Raw genomic sequence first — 23,016 nt, forward strand, 5'->3', positions numbered from 1 at the left:
CATTCTATTTATGCAGAATTTTCCTGTGTGACCAGGCAGCAGAAGTCCAGAGGGGTAGGGGCCACTCAGGGTCACACAAAGCAGCAGTTGCTGAAGACTGGGGGAAGTCCAGGCCTGGGCTCCGCCTGCCCTCCCCCTGACATGGAGCCACCACGAGCCTTTTATGGGCAGGCCTGGCTGCTGAGGGTTGGAATAACGTCTGACTCCACTGTCTCCAGACAGGGGACGGGGATAAAGGGTCAAAGTTCTCTATGGCTCTTTGGGGCAATGAAAGGCTATATTCTAGCCTCCTGTCAGAAATCAGCCAAAGTTAAGGAAAGCCTGACTCCCACAGTTATCCTAGAAAGAGCACCCACTTTCCAGCCCAGACAGCTGCACCCCAGCTGGGTCCTGGCAGCCCCAGCTTCAGCCTGAAGATATTCATCTGACCCTAATATTACCCCTTCACACCCCCTCCACCTTCTGTGGGAACCACCCCAAACCTTTGAATGGGGGCAGATCCTGGAGGCTCTGCAATTTTCAGTGTAAACTGCCTGGAGTTCCCCACCTCATCCTCATCTGGTTCACCTGTGGACTCCCACGACAGCAGGTCCAGGAAAGGCGGGGCCTCCGAGGCCGAGGAATAAGGAGGCATGGAAAAGAGTAATGTTTAATTGAGTACCTGATCTCCACCCTGACTCTCAGGGCTGTGAGAGCCGCACCCGCAGCAACCTGGGCACGGAGGCAAAGGGGGCCCACAAGTGAGGGAGGGCACACGGAGTCAGAGGGCAGCAAGGAGGCTGAGGGGCAGTGGGAGTGCCAGGAGCAGGGCCCTCGATGGGGCTGGCAGGGCCAGGGCCTGCCCGCTGAGGCAGTCCCAGATCCAGTTTTGGTAGGAGGCGATGTGTAGGTAGATGGGCGGGGCCTCGCTCTTCTGGCAGCCTGCGCCCCAGCTCACCAATCCCACCAGGTACCACGTGCCCTCCATGGAGCAGACCAAGGGCTCTCCAGTTAGCTCCTGCGGGAAGGGTTGGGGGAGTAAGGGTCAGGGAGGCCAGGTGAGGCCAGAGACATGACCCAGCTCCAGGACAGGCAGGATGTCCTCACACCACACCTCCACAGTCCCCCAGTGCCAACATAGGTGAGAAGTGCTCCAGACCCAGGAGACCTTCCTCAAAGAGTTTCATCCCCTACCTCTTAACACCCACCTTCCAGCTCCCCACGGACCCCCTACTCCTCCCACCTCTAACCGCCATCCCCGTTCCCAGCCCCCATCTGTTTCCTCCCAGTCTCCCCCCACATCCTCCATCCCCACACCCCTGAGTTCTGCCCATCCCTTTCCCTTCCCTTACCCATCCTCCACCCCTCCCCTCTCCCTCCCCAGATGCCTCTCCCCCAGGTGCCCCTGAAGGCGAGTGAGCGAGGAGAGGCCGCTCACATAGCAGAACTGCTCCCTGCGGGTGTCCTCCGCACATATCATCTGGGACTTGATGATCCGAACCAGACTGGGGATTTTGGTGAAGTTGTGGTAGAAGTTGTCACAATCCTTGTTGTTCAGGATGATAACTTCCTTCTCCTGAATTGTCCGGAACTGAGGCCACATACCTGTGGGACAGGGCCCCTTTTAGGCGCGGCCACTCACTGCTGCCCGCTGCCGCCAGCCTCACCTCGTCCTCTCTCCACTCTTCCCCAGTCCCACCTTTTCTGCTTTAGCCATGCACCCCCACCCTCGTTCTAGCCCGTACCCATCTAGGGCCCTCAACAGAGTCCCTGGAGCAGGCTGCCTCCAGCTCAGCCTTGCTGGGCCTGCTCTGGCTTCCTGCAGAGCCCAGGCCACTGGGACCCTTCACACTCCCTCCACCACACTCGGCCGCTTGGTTTTTGCCCCTCCTTCCGTCCTGAGGGCCTGCCAAGTCTCTCAGGGACCAAACCTTCCTTCTCTTCAAGCATCCCTTCCTCCACAGGCCTCTTCCCTGCTGAGCCATCCCAGACCCCTCCATGGAGCCCAGGCACTGCTTCCTCCTGCCTCTCTGACTAGTGTGTCCCTGTCCCTGGCTTAAGCTCCTGGGAGACAGGAGACAGGCCACAGCAGGATGACAAAGTCACCCCCAGGTCCTCCCACATGGGCTGAAGCCCCCGTGGGCTGTTTTGAGAGTAAGTTGGTTCCTTGAGGCCACAGGGAAGGACATCTCTCTTATGGGCTGGGGACCCCCTGAAGGAAGTGGACAGTTCTAGGGTCCCCTGGATGTCCCTGAGAGGACACACCTGCTCTCTGGGCCTTGCTCCTGAATTGGGACGACAAGGAGTTGAGGCCCACTGAGGGGAGCGGAAACTATGAGCTCCAGGTGCAGACCGCCCCGAGCCGGCCATGTGAGCCTTCTGGGCAGCATTTTACAGCACAGAAGACTGCTCCCCCCACCTCAGGTACTCTGCTGCAAGCTGCCGATGCCTGGGCAGCGGGTGTGGACTGTGAGGTATTACTTTGTGCCTCTCTGCCTTCAAGGAAGTTCTGTTTACGTGCCCTGGCCTGGCTCAGGATTCAAAGGCAATCACGGTCCCCTGAGGCTAGAGCAGCAGTGAGGTGTTCCCTGTGAGATCCTCAAGGGAAGGGAGACCTCAGAGATGAGAGCCTGGCAGGAAGGTCCCGGGAGTGGCGGGCTCCCTGGGGAAGGCACCTCAGAAACTTCCATCTGTGGTGGCACCCTGGCCTGCAACCACGTCCTTTCTCACAGCACCCGCCCTGGTCTGGGGCTGCTTTGACTCACCATCAGCCTTGGAAAGTCCCCAGCCCGTCACAGTGCAGAGGGAATGGTCCTTCACCACATAGTCCGTGCCAGGCAGGCAGATGGGCCGCACGTACTTGCTGTACTTGAGTGCCTGCTTGAGCTTGAGGAGGCCGATGTCGTTGGCGTGGCCCACCCAGGACCAGAACCTCTGGGCCCGGTACTTGCTGTGCACGATGACCTGGAGCACCAGGACGTCGGAGGCGGTCTGCGTCATCTGGTCAATCCACGGACTGCCCACTCTCACTGAGTAGATAACATCACGCCTGGGGGGCCATGAAGGGAGGCCACGATCAGCTCCAGGCCCCCTGCCCCAGCCTCCGGCCCTAGGCCTTCCCCCACTCTGCTGCCCCCCGAGAAGATCCAGGCAGGGCCACCCACCCACTTCAAGCCCCCTGAGCCTACTCCTCACCACAGACGTGAACAGGGCCCTGCACACTCACTGTGTGATCCAGTCCTCACGACCCTTCACTTTATGGAGGGGGAAACTGAGGCTCAGAGAAGCCCAATGAAGCACTCAGGACTGCATAGCTAGGAGGCAGTGGAAGGGATGTGGACCCAGTTTTCTCTGGTTCCAAACTGTACTCTCAGTCTATAGCACGGACTCTTTCACCCCATGCTGTGCCCTGGAGGGGGCAATTCCACTCTTTCCAGCTCCATGGAATGCACCATGGCCTGGCTTTCTAGCTGCGCACCCTTGGGGTACCCCTTGGAGTCTGTATGTTGGCCCTTAGGCCTGGAACACACTTCACTGGTCAGTTCTCACAGCCAGCACTCCTGGCCCCAAAACATGAGAACACGTCCTCTTTTGTCCCCACACCAACCAGGCACCCTTGTGAGTATCTGTCTTCCTTTCTGTCTCCCCCACCAAGCTGGGAGGAATGATCTATCCCTCCTCTGCCCCCAGTGCCCAGGTCAGGGCCTTGCTCAAAGAAGTGTCAGAGACGGTTGATTGAAGGGAAGAAAGAGGATGTGTGTGCAAAGAGGGTGAAATGAAATAACTAGGAGCTTCTTCTCATGGAGAGAAGGCATGAGGCTAGACAAATGGCTTCTGAGCTTCCATTTCCCATCTGCGGAATGACTGCACGGGACTGAGAGGCCAGGCGAGGCGAGCAAAGGGTGGGACACTCAAAAGACTGGAGCCCTGAAGGAATTTTCAGGACTTAGCCTCCACCTGTTTGGAGCCCAGGTAAGGCAGGGGCTGGGATTGTGGGGCTCTGCAGAGTGCAGAGCTGCCACTACTGCCACTGCCACCAGAACAGCTGGCAGGGAGGAGGTGACTGGGCCCGCAGCAGCTCCAAATGCCTCTCCACCCACCCCGATTCGACCTCGACTTACCGGGTCAGGCAGTGGGCCACAGTCACCACCCACTGGGAGGCAATGATGGTGCCCGCACAGATGTGTGTGCCATTGGCCTGCACGCTGACCATCCAGGGCCACCGTCGAGCCATGGCTTCTGGGTCCCTGAGGGTGAGGTCCTGCTCGTAGGAAAAGCCACAGGCTGAGGAGGAAGGTGAGAGCTTGATGAGGGATGGATCTTTCCCTGTCCCTCCCCTTCCCCAGCCTGACCCCCTGCCTCTCCAACCACTGGCCTGCACCCATCCAGGGGTGCTCCCTTTTCACCTGTCACCATGGAATGATGCTGTCCACATGTGGACTAGGGTCTCATGCCTCAGAAGGGCCCAAGCACTGCCCAGATATCTCTCTCCCTGTTCCCGCTGCCCGGGCCCTAGAGCATCCCCAGCTGACCAGCCTAGTGCACCACTGGCCCTTCTGCCGTCCCCAACACACTCTTAGCTCTAATCAGATCCTTCACTAACCTGTTCCTATTTCCACCTGGTTCCACCCTCACCATGTCCCTTACTTTAGCCAAAGCAGAGCTCTCTCCCTCCTCTGGGAACCCCTTTCTGTGGTTCAGTGAGAGGAAAGTGGATGCCCCAACAGAAAAATGGGCATAGCCCAAGGAGGAAATCCCAGCAGCCAATGACCACAGAAGCTGCTCCGCCCTTAGTCTGCAAGGAAATGCAGACTGCTTCTCCTTCTTCTTCTTCTTCTTTCCTCTTCTCTCTTCTTTCCTCTTCCTCCTCCTCTGATGAGGTCTTGCTCTGTCACCCAGGCTGGAGTGCAGTGGTATGATCATTGTTCGCTGTAACCTCAAACTCCTAGGCTCAAATGATCTTCCTACCTCAGCCTCCTGAACAGCTGGGACTACAGGCACACACCACCACACCCAGCTAATTTTTTTATTTTTTAATTTTTTGGAGAGATAGAGTCCCACTATGTTGCCCAGGCTGGTCTCAAACTCCTGACCTCAAGTGATCTTACTGCCTCAGCCTCCAAAAGCACTGGGATTACAGGCATGGCCCACTACCTCCAGTCTGGAAATGCAGATTTCAATCACAATGAGATTCTGCTCTGTACCACCTGCCTGGCAAAAACGCAACATCGGTGACAGCGAGTGTCTGTGAGGATTATCACCCAGAACGCCTACCCACGGCAGCGGGAGCGCTCATTGCTGCAGCCGCTTTGGAAAACAGTTTTTCTAGATTGAAGATGCACATATCCAACATCCCAGGAGTCCCACTCCTAGTGTTTTCCAAATGGATTCGTGGATTGTAAACGTAAGTGGGCCGTGACCAGCCTTTTTAAAGGATACCATAGGCAAGAAAATGTCAGCATGCACAGCACAGGGTACCGTAAGTCCTGTTTGGGCGACTTTCTGTGGCAGTTAAATGCTATGTGCTGAGTCCCAAAATAATAAGCCTTTCTTACGTGGGTCTCTGAAAGCCACTGGGCAAGAGAACATCTTACACCACAAGAAGGCTCACACAGCCTGGCCCTGAAAGCTGTGCTGGAGATCCTGGAAATCCCTGGCTGGGAGCCTGGGTCAGAGGCATGATGGGTCAGGGCCTGGAGCAGGGTGAGAGGCCACCTGCCCCACAGCCAGCTCAGACGGGGCGGGAACACACAGCGGGCCCCAGGCCCCTCTGAATTTCCAGCCCCCTACCTCAGCAGGAGGGGAGGCCCGTGAGGACAAGACACCCAGAGCTCTGGGCCTCCAGACAGGACCAGGCCTGGCCCACAGGTGTTTAGTGCTCAGCGAACACCTGTAGAAGGAGGCGCTCCTCTATCCTGCTCCCCCCGTCCCCCGTCCCTTCTGCTCCCCTAGCCCCAGTCAAGGTCCTTAAGACTCCTCTGTCACCCTCCTTGCCCCACGGAGTCTACGGTACTCACAGTGGTATGGGTCGACTTTGCCTTCAGAAACTGGGGATTGGGTCGCTATGGTGGTCGAGAGCAGTGTCTGGGTGGTCGAGAGCAGTGTCTGGGTGGTCGAGGGCAGTGTCTGGGTGGTCGAGGGCAGTGTCTGGGTGGTCGGGGCCTGCTGGGGAAGGCGAGGCCAGCCGGAAGGGCAGGTGGCCTTGGGGGCACAGCGGGTGCTCTGGTTGGCGGGATCGGCAGTGGACAGCGCCCCCGGGGCTTCCCCTGCGCCCCAGCAACCTGCGGAGGACGCCGAGAGGATTAGAGGTGGAAGGCGAGGGCCATGTTGGGCGGGTGGGGTAGGCATCGGGAAGGACTCACCCGCAGGCTTCAGCAGCAGCAGCAGCAGGAGGGAACCAGCGCGGGAGGGGGCAGACCTCCGGGGGCGCTGCCCGCAGGCCGGGCTCTGGAACCAGGGACCCATCCCAGGGTAGCAGCCGACTGCGTCTCTCCGGAAGGCACTCCCAGTGCCGCCCCCACGACGGCGCCCCCTGTTGACCGCATGCCGCGGCCTCTGGTGAGCTGGGTAGGGATGCTCCTAGTGCCCCGCCTGCGTGGCGCCCCCCAGGGGCCACCCGCCACGGCGCTCCTGGTGTCTGACCCGCAAGGGCGCCCCTAGTGACAGCCTTCCCTTATGCTTCCCGGGCTGGGTACGCCCCAGCTGACCTCCCTCCTTGGCCCCTCCCTCTCCTCACTCCGGGGGTCCAAGCAGTCTCCTGGAGTCCCTCAACTTAATCTCCGCAGATTCTCAGACCTCCTCACCCCTGCAGCCCATTGCCCTGGACTGGCTCATGGCGTTACCCCTCCCGCAGTGAGATGAAGACCAAACCTCAGGGGCTGGCATCCAGGATCTCCAAGTGACCCTACTTTCCCTCCAGCCCCTCCAGTGGGGCTTTGCCCAAGGAACTGAAATCAAGCAGATAGATGTGTTTTAAATAACGATTCTGAAAGAGTGCTTCATTCTAAGTAACTACACCCCACCCCCACACCATTCAGCAGACGCCCTTGCCCCACAGATCCATCTGCTTAGGAAAGAGCGTAGGCGAAGGGTCCCTCTACAGAGGAACACTGGTGCTTACCATTGCGACACTGTGGGATGAGGAGGTCACTTTGCACGTTACAATTTGGGGAACACACTGATGGTTCAGTGACGCAGGAGGGTAATACATTTAAAAAGTCACGTGGGGGACTCAGAGCTGTTGGAAAATTCTAGCCTTATAGAAGATAAGGTGATCCAGCATTGTAGCATACCCCGGTCCCAGCTATTCTCAGCTACTCAGGAAGCTGAGGCAGGAGGATTACTTGAGCCCAGGAGTTCGAGTCCAGCCTGGGCAATATAGCACCCCCATCTCTACAAGAAAATAATTTTTTCTAAGATAAGGTGAAAGTTAAATCAGGCCAGGATATTCTAACATGTGTCAGGGCTTGTGGTCTTGGGATACACCCTTGAGCTGGACACTCCATGCTCCAATATCTGAAAAGACAGTAAATCACACCCTTCAGGTGCCCTGAGAGATAGGGGAGGCTGATTGCTCTGCACCTGAGGACCACCAGGTCTGAACAGCCCCCCATTCCTCACACAGGGGCAGGGCTCTGTCCTCAGCCTGGCCACCTCCAGCCAGCCTTGCTCGCACTGCAGAGTCTAATGGAAATCATCAAGGCAGCTCGGGAGCTCAAGGCGCAGTCACCTCACACATTCATCACCCAGGCAGGCACTCTGCCCTGTCCCCATATCACCTACCTCTGTCAGAGAGGGAGGAAGAATTGGTCAGGCTCTGTAGACCCATAGAAGGATATGAGGGGTTAGGAGAGGCTAGTGGGTTCTAGAACATGGTCCATGATTCTGGGTCTGGGTCTGTGATCTGACCATGGTGAGTTACTTGGGAAGAGGCCAGGCCTTGCAGGAAGGCCTGAGGGAAAGTGTCTGTCACATACCCAGGGGAGGGTCATGGGGACCTGGGGATTGCTGGAGTGCTGGGATGACTAAGAAGGGGCTGCAGTCCCACATTTGGAAGAAGAGGGAGGGGAACAGTCTCCCAGGGTCACACAACAAGCACAAGACAGACATGGCATAAAGCTATCAGAGAAGGCTGAGCTTGAGAGAACAGCCAGAACTGCTTGGGGGTTAGGAAGGTTGTGAAGGGCTCTGACTGAAGTCAGGAAGAAAGATGATCACTTGAGTGGCTCAAAGTTCAAAAGCATCTTCATTGAACAACAGAAAGTAACAGTGGCTCTTAGACCCTCCCCCTCACTCTGCCCTGCCATCCTATGCAACCTCTCATTTCCACTTCTGAGGGTAGAACAGAGGGGAGGGAGAAGCAGCCTCCAGGAGGGACTGTCCTTGAAACACTGCTCACAGGAGCCACAGGGAGCCCAAGGAGCCCAGCAGAATGTAGCCAGTGAGGAAAACTGGGCACGGGAAGGCAGGGCCAGCCCTACTGATGAACCTCATGTCAGCGACCTCAGTACTGATCCATTGGGTGAAGTGGGCGGTGCTGGTGTAGATACCTGGGAAGTGGCGCCGGCCACAGCTAAAGCTCCAGCTCACCACTCCTATTTGAATCCAGGTCTTGTTCATTTGGCAGACAAGGGAGCTGCCAGAGTCAACCTGTAGAGAAAAGGAAGAAGGGCATAAGGATGGCAGCAGGAGGGCATCCCTGACCTGAGCCCGCCCTTCAGGATGAGCTCTGTGACACATAAGCTCTGCACCGGACCACACCAGCCTCTGTCTTCATTTTCCTGCTAACTTTGACCCTAACTCCCCATCCCCTCCTCTGCCTTCCCCTTAAATCCTGGTGCGCCTCCAAGGCGTTGCCTTTGGTCTTTTTCTTTCCTGAAATCCTGCTTGCGGAGTGAGCTGTTTGAAATGCAAACCCATTCTCCTCTTTTTGTGCAGACATGGGTTTACAGATAAGAATACTGTTTACAATGACATATATCAAAAGGTCATAGCTGTTATTTCTGCTGATAGTGGGTTTCTTATGGTTTTTTAAAACTTTCTTTACACTCTTCTGTAATGTTGGAAAATTTTATAAATCAGAAAAACCACTCAATTGTATTTATTTTTAAAACGTAATGAACACCAAGATTTACAGGACATAATCTAATGAAGAATGCAAAAGACACTTAAGGGAAAAAGTAACAAACTGGGCCTAAGAACATAAAAAAACCTACATCAGTGTACACATGTACTGTTGTTCAAAGCTGAGACAACTTAAAACAATGTGAAAATGTCAATTCTAAGCATTTGGCTTCCTGCAGTATGGAAGACAAGATACCCTAACCAACTTTATTGCTAAAGATACCTACAAATGTGAGGGGTTTTTTTAAATTATGATTTTAAATGCATGGGTAAGCTAGCAAGAAAATAAAGACTCTTCAGAGTCCAAAACCGAAATGAGGGTTAGAATATAGAGATGTCAGTAGAGCCCAGAAGACAGCTTTTGTCCCAAGGCCCTTTGTCAAACCCAGCAAAACTGAGCTTCAGTTTTCATAGCCTTGTTCATGGGTTCAGGAGACAAAGGACAAAAACCCAGGGCCTAACTAAGGGGAGGAGCCTCAGAGTAGATACCCTACGAAAAGTTATACCTTCAAAAAATGACCACACCCTCAGAGTGAGGGTGAACTGGAAACACTCTCGTATGAACTCACAACATGACTTCACACTGGGTGGTTCAAAAAATCTGAGCCAAGGATGGATGTGGTTTAAAGTGGTGCTAGGATATTCACAATAGCAAAGACATGGAATTAGCCTAAATACCCATCAATGATAGACTGGATAAAGAACATGTGGTACATATACACCATGGAATACTATGCAGCCATAAAAAAAAAAGAACACAATCATGTCCTTTGCAGGGACGTGGTTGGAGCTGGAGGCCATTATCCTTGGCAACCTAACGCAGGAACAGAAAACCAAACACCGCATATTCTCACTTATAAGTGGAGCTAAATGATAACTCATAAACACAAAGAAGGGAACAGACACTGGAGCCTACTTGATGGGGGAGGGTAATAGGAGGGAGAGGATCAAGAAAAACAACTAATAGGTACTAGACTCAAAACTTGGGTGATGAAATAATCTGCACACAAACCCTATGACACAAGTTTACCTGTGTAACAAACCTGCACTTGTACCCCTGAACTTAAAAGTTAAAAATAAGTAAATAAATAAAGTGATGCTGGGTTGGTCATACCTGCAGGCACCTGGCTGAAGCAAATGTGGATTCTGTCTGGAGGAACCTATCTTTCAAGCCACACCTTAGAGTAGTCCTACAATTAACACTCTAAGGAGCATGTCCTCGCTACTCAAAACATTGCACACCACACAAGGAAGTTGAGGCACCATGAGCAAATGTCAGCCAGCAAAATAAATGGGAGCAGGCAGAGCCTTTGAGGCTTGAGATACAGGAATGACCACGGGGATGCTTTAACATGCCTGTGAGGGCACACTTTCTTAGGTTTGCTGGTGGGTACATGGATGTTGCTAATGTTATTCTTTATTCTCCATATATGTTTTATAAATATCCTTTTGTCTATTCAATACAGAGTTAAAGCAATTAAAAATCATAACAATGTCAATTCTCCTTACATTAATCTCTCAAAGCAATTCCAATTAAAAAGCCAGCAGGGTTTTCTCAGGAACTTGACAATCTGATTCTAAAATTGATATTGAAGGATAATAGTCCTTAAATTCTAGGATGGTTTTGAGAAAGGAGAGAAAATTGGAGAGTCAGGTTGGGGGCAGATTTGACCTACCAGATAGTTACACATATTTTAAAGCTATAATTATAGAAATATAATTAAAGATGAGAAAGCTATAATTATAGAAATAGTGGGGTACTGGCATGGAAACAAAAAAATAGCCCAGTGGGGGCGGTGGAGAGCCTGTAACCTGATGCCTACCCAGGAGGACACTTGACACACTTTATACAAAGCATCATGTCTGCAGGAAATAAGGGCTCTGCAGTAGATGGTGGCAACATTGGCTCACCAGAAGGAGAAAGGAAGTTGTATCCTACTGTAACAAAACTTCAGAGGAATTAAAACTCTGAATGTGAAAAGTAAAAATAATAAAGCCAATTAAAACATATAGGACCAGCACAGTGGCTCACACCTGTAATCCCAACACTCTGGGAGGCTAAGGTAGGAGGATCACTCGAGCCCAGGAGTTCAAGACCAGCCTGGTCAACATAGTGAGACTCTGTCTTCACAAAAATAAAATTAGCCAGGCATGGTGGCACATACCTTAGTCCCTGCTACTCTGGAGGCTAAGGCGGGAGGATCGCTTGAGCCCAGGATTTCCAGGCTGTAGTGAGCCATGATCATGCCACTGCCCTCCAGCCTGGACAACAGAGACAGACCCTGTCTCTAAAATAAAAAATAAAACCAAAACCAAAATGCATATAGGACCATGTTTTTAATGACTTGGGATGAAGCATATTTTTAAAAATAAGATTCAAAACCCACAAACCGCTGGGTGCAGTAGCTCACAGGGGTAATCCCACCGCTTTGGGAGGCTGGGGTGGGAGGACTGCTTGAGCCCAGGAGTTCAAGATCAGGCTAGGCAACATAGTGACACCCCATGACTACAAAAAATTTAAAAACTAGCTACTCAAGAGGCTGAGGTAGGAGGATCGCTTGAGCTCAGGTTGAGGCTGCAGTGAACCATATCACGCCACTGCACTCTAGCCTGGGTAACAGAGCAAGACTCTGTCTCAAAAAAAACAAAAAACAAAACTCACAAACCTGAAGAAATGTGTTAGGCTTGATTACACCAAAACTAAGGTTATCTGTTCAGTAAAGGATAGCAAATCTCACTGAAGATTGAGGAATTAAGATAGGGCTCTATCCAAAACCAACCAGAGGTCAATATTGAACATATCTAAGGAACTCTTGAAAATCACAAGCAGAGTGAGTTGCGGGGAGATGTGAGGCTTCCATGGCCTCACCATGGAGATTAGGCCAGGCCAGCTTCCTGATCTCCTGGCAGCGCAGGGAACCCCATCCTCAGGAGCACCAGAGATTGGGGGATGGGAGGCTCCTGAAGTGAAGTTTAAATTTAAATAAAAACTTTTAATGGGACAAGGCATTTCATAACTGAAAGTGACTAAAAATTATGAACTCTGCCCAAAATGACATTTGGAGAAGGAAGGACATAGGATATGTGGGGGCAATTATTTGAAAGAATAAAACCATTTAATGTGAATACCTTAACAAATTCAGATGCCTTAGTAAACAATTACAGGAGGAGATATGCAGCACAATATAATTTATACCAACTAAAACACACACAGCAACACTATGCATTCTTCAAAGACACAGATATATTTAATTACACTTTATTATGATTATGATTATGATTATTTGAGATAGAGTCTTGCTCTGTCACACAGGCTGGAGTGCAGTGGCATGATCTCGGCTCACTGCAACCTCCACCTCCTGGGTTCAAGTGATTCTCCTGCCTCAGCCTCCCGAGTAACTGGGATTACAGCTACCTGCCACCACGCCCAGCTAATTTTTGTATTTTTAGTAGAGATGGGGTTTTGCCATGTTGGCCAAGCTGGTCTCAAACTCCTGACCTCAGGTGATCCACCCACCTTGGCCTCCCAAAGTGCTGGGATTACAGGTGTGAGCCACCGCGCCTGGCCTAATTACACATATTAGACAGATTTGAATTGATGTTCCTTTGCGGAGGAGGGCAAATGGAAGATGAAGGAGAAAATGAAGCCGGGGATAATCACACCAGCAATGATAGCGTGAGGACCCTTGCCTGAGATAGGACTGATGGGACTGTAGGGGCCCACAGAAAGCAAGAACATGAGAGAAGAAGAGAGAGAGAGATCCACTGTAGGTAAGCATTCTCTCACCTCAGTGAAATAAAACCAGAGTTCAGAAACAAAATGTGAGTCACTCCATCAACAGAAAAAATAACTTTCAAAATGTTAAAGTAAAAACAAAATCTACAATTAGAATGTAGAGTAATGAGAACGTCACGTATTGCACAGGATGTGGGCCTAACCTGCGCACAGATTGTCATGGTCTAAAGTACTTTTAATATCAAACAAGAGAGAATAAAAATAAATTATTTGTTATTATCATCAATTATCACTACACATTCAGCTCAAGACACTTGAAAAGCAATTAATAAAGACAAAAAGAAGACAGCTCATGTGTTACAAAGCAGAAAAATCATAGACTTGAGAAATAAAAATCAATAGCTTATTCTTAAAAAACAACAAGGCTGGGCACAGTGGCTCACGTCTGTAATCCCAGCACTTTGGGAGACTTAGGTAGGAGGATTACTTGAGCTCAGGAGTTCCAGACCAGCCTGGGCAAAACAGTGAAATCCTGTCTCTACAAAAAATTTTAAAAACTAGCTGGGCATAGTGGCACACGCCTGTAGTCCCAGCTTCTCAGGAGGCTGAGGCAGAAGGATCGTTTGAGGCCGTGAGTTCAAGGTAACAGTGAGCTACGATCACAGCACTGCACTCTAGCCTGGGCAACAGAGTGAGACCCTGTTTCAAACAAAACAACAATAAGAACAACAAAACAGATAAGCACTTTGTGACTCTTACCAAGAAAAACAGAAAGAGAAGGAAAAATGGAAACACTTCATGGTTTGAGTAGAAAAGAAACTAGAACACATCCAGGGAAAATATACTTTCTCAGAATCTCAAGACTGTTGACAATTTCCTCTTTGTGGATTTACACTCTGGATGAAACGACCTTTTTCTATGAAACAGAAATCATTTAAACAAATTTAAAGAGTGACAGAAAGCCCGACAAGTCCAATAACTATGGGCAAAACAACTTAAAATATTCCCCGAGAGCAACCACTCAAAGGAAAACGGGCCTGTGTGGTTTCATAGGCAACTGCTATCCAGCGTTCAAGGAGGAGATAATTTGTGTTATTTCAAATGTTCCAGAACATGAACAAATATTTTTCAAGTGAAGCATCGTCCCGATACTATCACTTGACAAAGGGGTGCCTTTCTTTACATACCTTAAAGTGGAGCCCAGTGTCACTGGAGGAAAAAGTAAAAAGGTTATGTGCATTGTGCTGTGTGGACTGTGCCACGTGGTACTATTTGTTCCCCGGGGCCCAGACCTTTCTTAAACTCAGTGTTATCCATGTCTGGCCCAGAGCCCAGCATACGGTGTCTGTTGAATGAATAAATAAATGAAAGCACGCTCCACAAAAAGATATTAGGAATCTGAATCCAACAGATGAATGAAACAAAAGTACACCATAAGCAGGGAGGAATGATCTTGGAATGCAGGGCGCATGGACGCGAGGAATCTGTTCAGGGAACGGACTCGGCATCCTGAGAGCAGAGTCAGAAAACACGTGTATAAAGGAGAACGTTCTTTCCTGAAATCAAATGCCATGGCCAAACAGAAACGAATGACTCTCCCCTCAACAGATGACAGGCCAAATTGGCACCATGGCATGCTTCAGCGTAAAGTGTAAGAAGCACTTCCATGAATGTGGGCAGCAAGAGAAAACACAGCTATGACTCTAGGTTGTTTTGGGGAGAGAGGAGGACTCAAAACAATGAAAAAAGGAAAACACAAATAAAAGAGAAAGAGGTGAAATCATTACTAATTACAAGTCATATGAGCGTAGGCCTAGAAAGCCCAAGAGTCCACTAAAAATTCTTAGATATAATAAAAGAGTCAAGCAAGATGAACTCCCAGATGTCTTCAACAAGAGGAGGAGTCTGGAGGATGGAAATGAAGAAAGCGAAAATGCAGGAAGTCTCTGGCCCCTGCTAAGGAGGCTGTAGACACTGATTAACTACGTGATAATTCAATTTTAAATATATATGTGGAAAATACGAGGTGACCAATAGCAGAAGGAAATGTACATACATAACTTCTAAACCGCTAGAGGATAAAAGTAGAGTGAAGAAAAAAAAATCAAACCAAAATGTAAGGTGAGGGAACAAAAAAAAAAAAAAAATCCCCAATCTTCTTGGTAAATAGATTAAAGAACAATTTCTCAGATGTGTTGAAAAATAGTAGCAGCCAGCTTTGTGTTGTTTACAAGAGATACATCTAAAACTAAATGACACACTGTCTTGTGGGAAATAATAATTTTTCTGGAATGTGGTTCTGAACATTTGCAATTACACAAGAAAAAGAAATGAGGAAGACTTACAGGATTTTATTTTAGGAAAGAACACTCAGCTTTATAAATGTGTTTTCTGACCGTATGCTCTACCTCAATTTGCAGTCAGTTCCCTGAACAGATTCCTCATGCCATGCACATACACATTGGCAGGTGGTATGTCTGTGGCCCACTCAATTGAAGAGAATCAGCTAGGTCCAGGAAGGTTGCTTATTACAAAGTAAATACACAAAAATCTAAAATAAAAAACAGAAAATACAACAAAAGAAAATATACCAGGCTGGGCACAGTGGCTCATGCCTGTAATCCCAACACTTTGGGAGGCTGAGGAGGGCGGATTACCTGAGGTCAGGAGTTCGAGACCAGCCTGACCAACATGGTGGAACTCTGTCTCTATTAAAAATACCGAAAATTAGCTGGGCATGGTGGCACACATCTGTAATCCCAGGTACTCAGGGACTGAGACAGGAGAGTCGCTTGAACCCGGGAGTCGGAGGTTGCGGTGAGCTGAGATCGTGCCACTGCACTGTAGCCTGGGGCCACAGAGCGAGATTCTGTCTGAAAATAATTAATTCATTAAATATATATATATATACACACCACTCACAATAAGGACATAATATATAATGTTTAGGAATAGACTCAGGAAGCAGCATGCAGTAACTACATGGAGAAAGCTACAAACTCCTGCTCTACAGACATAAAGAAATAGTGCAAAATAAAAAGTCTTTATTTCCCTAAAAGGATCTATTAATTTCCACCAAAACCCCCATGTGATTTTCTTTTTGACAACTTTATTCTAAAACTGTGGAAAGGAACGTGGGAGAACAGCAGGTAAATTCTTTAAAAGATGGAGAATGAAAGAGAACTTGCATTACCACATAAAAAAGAATTCTAAAGCTACAATAATTTTCAGAGTGGTGGTAGCATAGAGATGTAAATGGCAGGAAGACACCAAAATAGGGTGGGAATTTAGAATATGATAAAGGGAGCATTTCTGATTCATAGCAAAAAAAAAAAAACAAGTATTCAACAAAATATTTTTATGTAACAGGCTACCCATTTGGAGAAAAATAATACTGAATTTCCTCTCTCAATCATCCAGGTGAAAAAAAATTTAAAGTATTTAAAGAAAAGAAATAGAAAATGATGAGTAAATAATTTAATAATCTTAGGATATGAAAGGTATTTTGTTGTTGTTGTTGTTGTTGTTGTTGTTGTTGTTGTTGTTGTTTGAGTCTTGCTCTGTCGCCCAGGCTGGAGTGCAGTGGCGTGATCTCGGCTCACTGCAAGCTCCGCCTCCCGGGTTCATGCCATTCTCCTGCCTCAGCCTCCTGAGTAGCTGCGACTACAGGCGTCAGCCAACACTCCCGGTTAATTTTTTTTTTTTTTTTTTTTTGGTGTTTTTGGTAGAGACGGGGTTTCACCGTGTTAGCCAGGATGGTCTCGGTCTCCCGACCTCGTGATCCGCCCACCTCGGCCTCCCAAAGTGCTGGGATTACAGGCGTGAGCCACTGCACCCGGCCAGGATAGGAAAAAAAAAAAAAAAAAACCCTAAAATCATAGAGGAAAATAATGATAGATATAAACACATAAAAATTTTACATAACCTTACGGGAAAAAAAAAAACCTACACCAGAAAAAAGGGTAAATGAGGTACAAATAGGGTAAAATATTGTAAAGCATTTTACAATCGGTTACAACTTCCAGTACCCAAAGTTTTGGGGTAAATTTGTATTCTGAAATAATTTAAGACTTTCAGAAAAGTTGCAAGTATAATATTTTACCCAGATTCACTAATTTTGATGTTTTACCATATGTTTTATGTTATGTCTCCAAATGTATATATATATACATATACATGTATATATAAATGCTTGTGAGCCATTAGAAATTAAGCTGAAAAAGGCATAATGCTTCTTTACCACTAGTTACTACAGAACAGAATATCCAGAGTTTTTATAAATCAACAAAAACAAAAGTAGTTTAATAGACGAACATGGGCAAAGGACATGGAAAAGTGTAAATGGTACACTAAAAGAAGCAAGCATTTTATTTGGACTTCCTTTGTTCTTTTAAAATTGATTTAGAAGGTGAGTTTTTTCCTTGACCCCGGGTAAAACCTTGGGCAGAACCTGAACATTTTGCCTACTGTGGTTCACGTAATCGCAATTGCCATGATTATACCAAGTGTCATATGAACGTCTCACTTCAGAAATCAGAATATTCATTTCCATGTAATAATCACAACGTTAGACTTGATTTAAAGTAAAACTTCTCCCCATTGGCATCAGGGCTTTGGCAAGTAGGAGGCTTCCCTCCCTCTAGCTTCCACTCCTCCTACCCTCATCTTACTAACCTGATCTTCCTAACCTGCCAGGGTAACAGCAGCAGAGTGAGGGTGAAAGAACTGTCTTAACCTCCCCACAACTCTCCCCTCCAGGCCACTGTGAGCTCCCTGAGCCTGGACGGATTTAGAGCTGACTGTCCCCTTCCCTTGAGGAGTACACATCAGGCTTTCTGAGTGATCCTGCAGGTACCACTCCCAGTAGACTTGCAGTGTGGAACAGGCACCTCCAGCCTGCTCATCCTTGTCCTGTTAAAGGGAGAAAGGTGAGCTCATAGATGCAGTTCTCTCCAGAGAAATTCTCCTCGCAAAATCACCTCCAACCCTACCCTCTGGACCCTTTGATACAGACATGTAGCCGAGTATCAGTCACACAACTCTCTTTGAATTCTGATACTATATTTTGATATCTTTATTGAAACTTCCTACTTATCCTATTACACAAGCAATTTACAGAATTTCTCAATGTCATAAAATTAAAACAAAAACATGATATAAGTTTTAGTCTACCAAAAGGACAAAAGTTAAAATAAAAATAATACTTAATTCTGGTGATGATGCAAGAAAAGTCATTTATCTACTGTTGGTGTTAATATAAATGGATTAAATCTTTGGGAGGCTAATTTGCAAATATCTATTGAAATTTTAAATATATATACAACTGATTTTGTAATTACACTTCTAAAAATTTATTGTAGATAAATGTTTGAACAAATGTGAAAAAGTATTCAATTTTTTTATTCTGGCATAGTAAAAAAAATATTGAAACGAGCTCAAATATCTGTCAATAGAAGAATGGTTAAGTAGATTGTGGCATAGCCATATGAGAAAATTATTATTCATCAGTTAAGGAAGATGGAACACATTTATATGTATAGACATAGAAAGGAGTCCAAGATATCTTTTAAGTAAAAATTTAAAAGTTGGAGAATAAAATTATGTAACAGTCCTTTATTAAAAATCAAAACCAGAGGCTGGCCGCGGTGGCTCACACCTGTAATCCCAGCACTTTTGGAGGCCGAGGGTGGATCACCTGAGGTCAGGAGTTTGAGACCAGCCTGACCAACATGGTGAAACCCTATCTCTACTAAAAATACAAATTAGCTGGGCTTGGTGGTGCATGCCTGTAATCCAAGCTACTTGGGAGGCTGAGGCAGGAGAATCACTTGAACCCGGGAGGTGGAAGTGCAGTGAGCCAAGATCACGCCATTGCACTCCATCCTGGGCAACAAAGGCAAAACTCAGTCTCAAAAAAAAAGAAAAAAAAATCAAAACCAAAAAAAAAAAAGCTAATGTAGAATTTTATATGTATAGAAAGAAGTGTTAGGAATATAAACCAAACAACTTAGTGTAGAAATTCCTAGGTAATTTGATTATAGGAAAGTCTCATTTTCTAATTTTGCACGTATGTATTACTTTTTAAACAAAATCTTATAGCATTTTTTTCAAAATCACAGAACATATTTTAAAATAAACTAGTGATGATGGAATCACAACAGTGAAAATTTAAGAAATGAATACAAAGTTCAAATCAAAAGTGATTTTATGATCTTAAATGCTTTCAACACAAAACTAGAAAGAGTAAACCTTCTCAGCATATTCCATATAATTGATACCACTTTAGAACTAATTTTAAGACAAGGAAACTGAGGTGGAAATCAATAACAAAAAACCATGCACAGGTCAAAATAAAATCAAAATAGAAATTTTATAAAATATTGTGGCATGAAACTAAAGCCATATTCAGAGGGAAATATGTAGCCTCAAAAATTTGTATTGAGAAGGAAGAACAAAAATAAATTATGTAAGTGTCCAACTGAAAAAAACTACCCCTTGTGTTTACACAACCTTGATATATGAGAGAGGTAGGGACAGCTAGTGCAGGAAATGACTTTTTCAGTAAATAGCATTAGGAAAATTGGTAGTCCACATGAGAAGATAAATAAAAATAGATTCCTATGTTACACCATTCCTAAAATGAATGCCACATGGTTTCAATACATGAAAACCAAAATTTCCAAATTCTGAGGAAAAAAATATAGGAGAATGTCTTTATGACCTTGGGAAAAGGAATGATTAAATAAGACACAAAAAGCATAAATCAGAGACGTGACATATTTGACTAAAATAAAACCTAAATTGCTGTTCAGCAAAGGACAGTACAAACAAAATAAAAAGATAAATGGAAAACTGGGAGAAGATTTTGCAGTATACACAATGAACACAGAATTGTATCCAGAATATTAAAAAATAAAAAAAAGGAAAAGGCAAACAATAGTAAAATGTCCAAAGTATATGAATAAGTGATTCATAGAAGAGGAATCACAAATAGTGAATAAGCATAAGAACTGCACAACCACATTAGTAACTGGGGACATGCACACTACAACCGCAACGGGTACTATTTCCCATCCATCGGAATGGAAAACATTTTATAGTCTGACAGTACCAAACGCTGGCAAGAAATGGAGCAACGAACTCTCAAATACTATTGTTAGAATATAAATTAATACAGGCCGGGCACGGTGGCTCAAGCCTGTAATCCCAGCACTTTGGGAGGCCGAGGCGGGTGGATCACGAGGTCAGGAGATCGAGACCATCCTGGCTAACATGGTGAAACCCCGTCTCTACTAAAAATACAAAAAACTAGCCGGGCGTGGTGGCGGGCGCCTGTAGTCCCAGCTACTCGGAGGCTGAGGCGGGAGAATGGCGTGAACCCGGGAGGCGGAGCTTGCAGTGAGCCGAGATCGCGCCACTGCACTCCAGCCTGGGCGACACAGCGAGACTCCGTCTCAAAAAAAAAAAAAAAAAAAAAAAAAAAGAATATAAATTAATACAATCACTTTGGAAAACAATTTGACCATGACTATTAAAGATAAAGGTAAATACAGCCTATGACCTAGCACTCCTGCGCAGATACATCTTGCTGAGAAATTGTGGAACATGTACATAGAGAGATGTGTGTGAGAATACTTAGAGCAGCAGCAGAGTTTGTGATATGAAAAAATTGGAAACTCCCTCAATGTTAATAAACAAGAGCTTGGGTAAATTGTGGCATGCTCACAAAAGAGAATATTGTAGAGCAGTTAATGCATAAAACCTGCATGTATCCATATGAATAAATCTCAAAACCAATGTTGAATAGAAGGTGCAAGTGGCAGGTGGCAGAAGTCTTCATTCTATGCTTGCAGAATGAATGTCACTTATGCAAAACAGGTTCTGCCCACACATGACCCACATCTGGGCACGTAGCTGATGCTCAGAAGTGGTAAACTAACCTGAGAAGGACTGCCATCGCTACCTTCATTGTGGACAGGGACAAGAGTATTTCACCCTTATTTTACAGGCTAAATGGAAGGCCAGGGGAAGGAGATTTTCTTTTCTTTTGTTATTTTACTTTAAGTTTCAGATACATGTGCAGAACATGCAAGTTTGTTACATAGGTATAGTGTGCCATGGTGGTTTGCTGCACCCATCAACCAATGATCTAGGTTTTAAGCCCCACATGCATTAGGTATCTGTCCTAATGCTATCCCTCCCCATGTCCCCGACCCCCAACAGGCCGGGGTGTGTGTTGTTCCCCTCCCTGTGTCCATGTGTTCTCATTGTGCAACTCCCACTTATGAGTGAGAACATGCAGTGGTTAGGTTTCTGTTCCCGTGTTAGTTTGCTGAAGATGATGACTTCCAGCTTCATCCATGTGCCTGCAAAGGACATAATCTCATTCTTTTTATGGCTGCATAGTATTCCATGGTGTATATGTACTACATTTTCTTTATCCAGTCTATCATTGATGGCTATTTGGGTTGGTTCTATGTCTTTGCTATTGTAAATAGTGCTGCAATAAACATACGTGTGCATGTGTTTTTTTGTTTTGTTTTTTGTTTTGTTTTTTGTTTGTTTTTTGTTTTGAGACAGAGTCTCACTCTGTCACCCAGGTTGGAGTGCAGTAGCACAATCTCGGCTCACTGCAACCTCCACCTCCTGAGTTCAAGCAATTCTCCTGCCTCAGCCTCCCAAGTAGCTGGGACGACAGATGTGCGCCACCATGCCCAGCTAATTTTTGTATTTTTAGTAGAGACAAGGTTTCACCATGTTGGCCAGGCTGGTCTCCATCTCTTGACCTCGTGATCTGTCTACCTCGGCCTCCCAGGCATGTTTCTTTATAGCAGAATGATTTTTATTACTTTGGGTATATACCCAGTAATGGGATTGCTGGATCAAATGGTATTTAAAAAGTCAAGAAACAGTAGATACTGGCGAGGCTGTGCAGAAATAGGAACACTTTTACACTGTTGGTGGGAATGTAAATTAGTTCAGCCATTGTGGAAGACATTGTGGTGATGCCTCAAGGATCTAGAACCAGAAGATTTTCATAAGGGGTCCCAGTGCCATGTGAAAAGAAAATGCATGACTCATGAAAGTCTTCTCCTGCCCCACTCCACACGCTCCGCACCTGACAAGTGTCCAAGCCCCATTCAGAGCGGGCACACAGCACATCATTCCCGATGAAGCTCTTCTTGTCCTTCAAGAAGAGGAATTGGTACCGCTGTCTGCAGATGTCATTGTTCACGATCCTCACAGCCACCTCGTGAAGACTGTAGGGAGTACTTGGGGTCACTGAGGAAACAGAGAGCCAGCCTTGTCATCCCCTCAGCTTTTCGGCACATCTCCATCACAGTTGTCCATATTTGCTAAGGTAGGAGGGAGGGCCATTTCCTGGGATGGTGATTGATAAAGGCCCCAGCCCACAGTCTAACTTTTGAAAAAGCCCAGCTCATTAAAAAAGACTACACAAGGCCGGGCGCGGTGGCTCAGCGCCTGTAATCCCAGCACTTTGGGAGGCCGAGGCAGGCGGATCATGAGGTCAGGAGATCGAGACCATCCTGGCTAACACGGTGAAACTCTGTCTCTACTAAAAATACAAAAAAAATTAGCCAGCCGTGGTGGCACATGCCTGTAGTCCCAGCTACTCAGGAGGCTGAGGCAGGAGAATGGCATGAACCTGGGAGGCGGAGCTTGCAGTGAGCCAAGATCGCACCACTGCACTCCACACTCCAGCCTGGGTGACAGAGCGAGACTCCGTCTCAAAAACATAAATAAATAAAATAAAAAAATAAAAAAGACTACACAAAAGTGTCCCAGGGGGCTTGGAGTGATATCCAGGCACCAAAGGACAAGAGGGGATTTCTCCAGTAATTCAGGTTCTATGAGGGTGAAGAGCTGAGCTCTGCCTCATGGCCACCGGCAAGATGCCAAGACCCTAGAGTCCCAAGATGGCACCCCCTGGAAAGGAGGCCCCCACAAAGCCTCCCAGATTCTAGGACCCAAGGACAGCACCGACAGGGGCCAGACCTCCAGGAATTTGGGGGTACCTCAGGATAACCAGCAAACAAGATGGATAGAGAAGCCTCAATACCTCAGTATGTCCTGAGATCATGGCCCTCATGCCGTTAATGGGAACTCCATTAATAACCAAGAATTCACTTCCTGCAATGCTGCAGGGTAAGCACTTG

General features: G+C 47.1%; 2 protein-coding genes across 2 annotated transcripts; both read right to left on the reverse strand.

Moving 5' to 3' along the window:
* Nucleotides 1-640: 640 nt before the first annotated feature.
* On the reverse strand, nucleotides 641-6,592 carry PRSS50 (serine protease 50). The gene is made up of 6 exons (XM_005546916.5): nucleotides 6,342-6,592; nucleotides 5,997-6,260; nucleotides 4,101-4,263; nucleotides 2,745-3,028; nucleotides 1,418-1,584; nucleotides 641-997 (listed from the first exon to the last, which is right to left on the reverse strand). The coding sequence occupies exons 1-6, from the start codon at nucleotides 6,442-6,444 to the stop codon at nucleotides 761-763; spliced, it is 1,218 nt and encodes a 405-aa protein (XP_005546973.1). The 5' UTR covers nucleotides 6,445-6,592; the 3' UTR covers nucleotides 641-760.
* Nucleotides 6,593-8,238: 1,646 nt separating this feature from the next.
* LOC141409759 (serine protease 46-like) lies at nucleotides 8,239-22,189 on the reverse strand. Its single transcript, XM_074033701.1, has 3 exons — nucleotides 22,180-22,189; nucleotides 21,957-22,120; nucleotides 8,239-8,628 (listed from the first exon to the last, which is right to left on the reverse strand). Exons 1-3 carry the CDS (start codon nucleotides 22,187-22,189, stop codon nucleotides 8,374-8,376), a joined length of 429 nt encoding a protein of 142 aa, XP_073889802.1. The 3' UTR covers nucleotides 8,239-8,373.
* Nucleotides 22,190-23,016: the final 827 nt, after the last annotated feature.

This window comes from Macaca fascicularis, chromosome 2, assembly GCF_037993035.2.
Source record: "Macaca fascicularis isolate 582-1 chromosome 2, T2T-MFA8v1.1".
Lineage (NCBI taxonomy): Eukaryota > Metazoa > Chordata > Mammalia > Primates > Cercopithecidae > Macaca > Macaca fascicularis.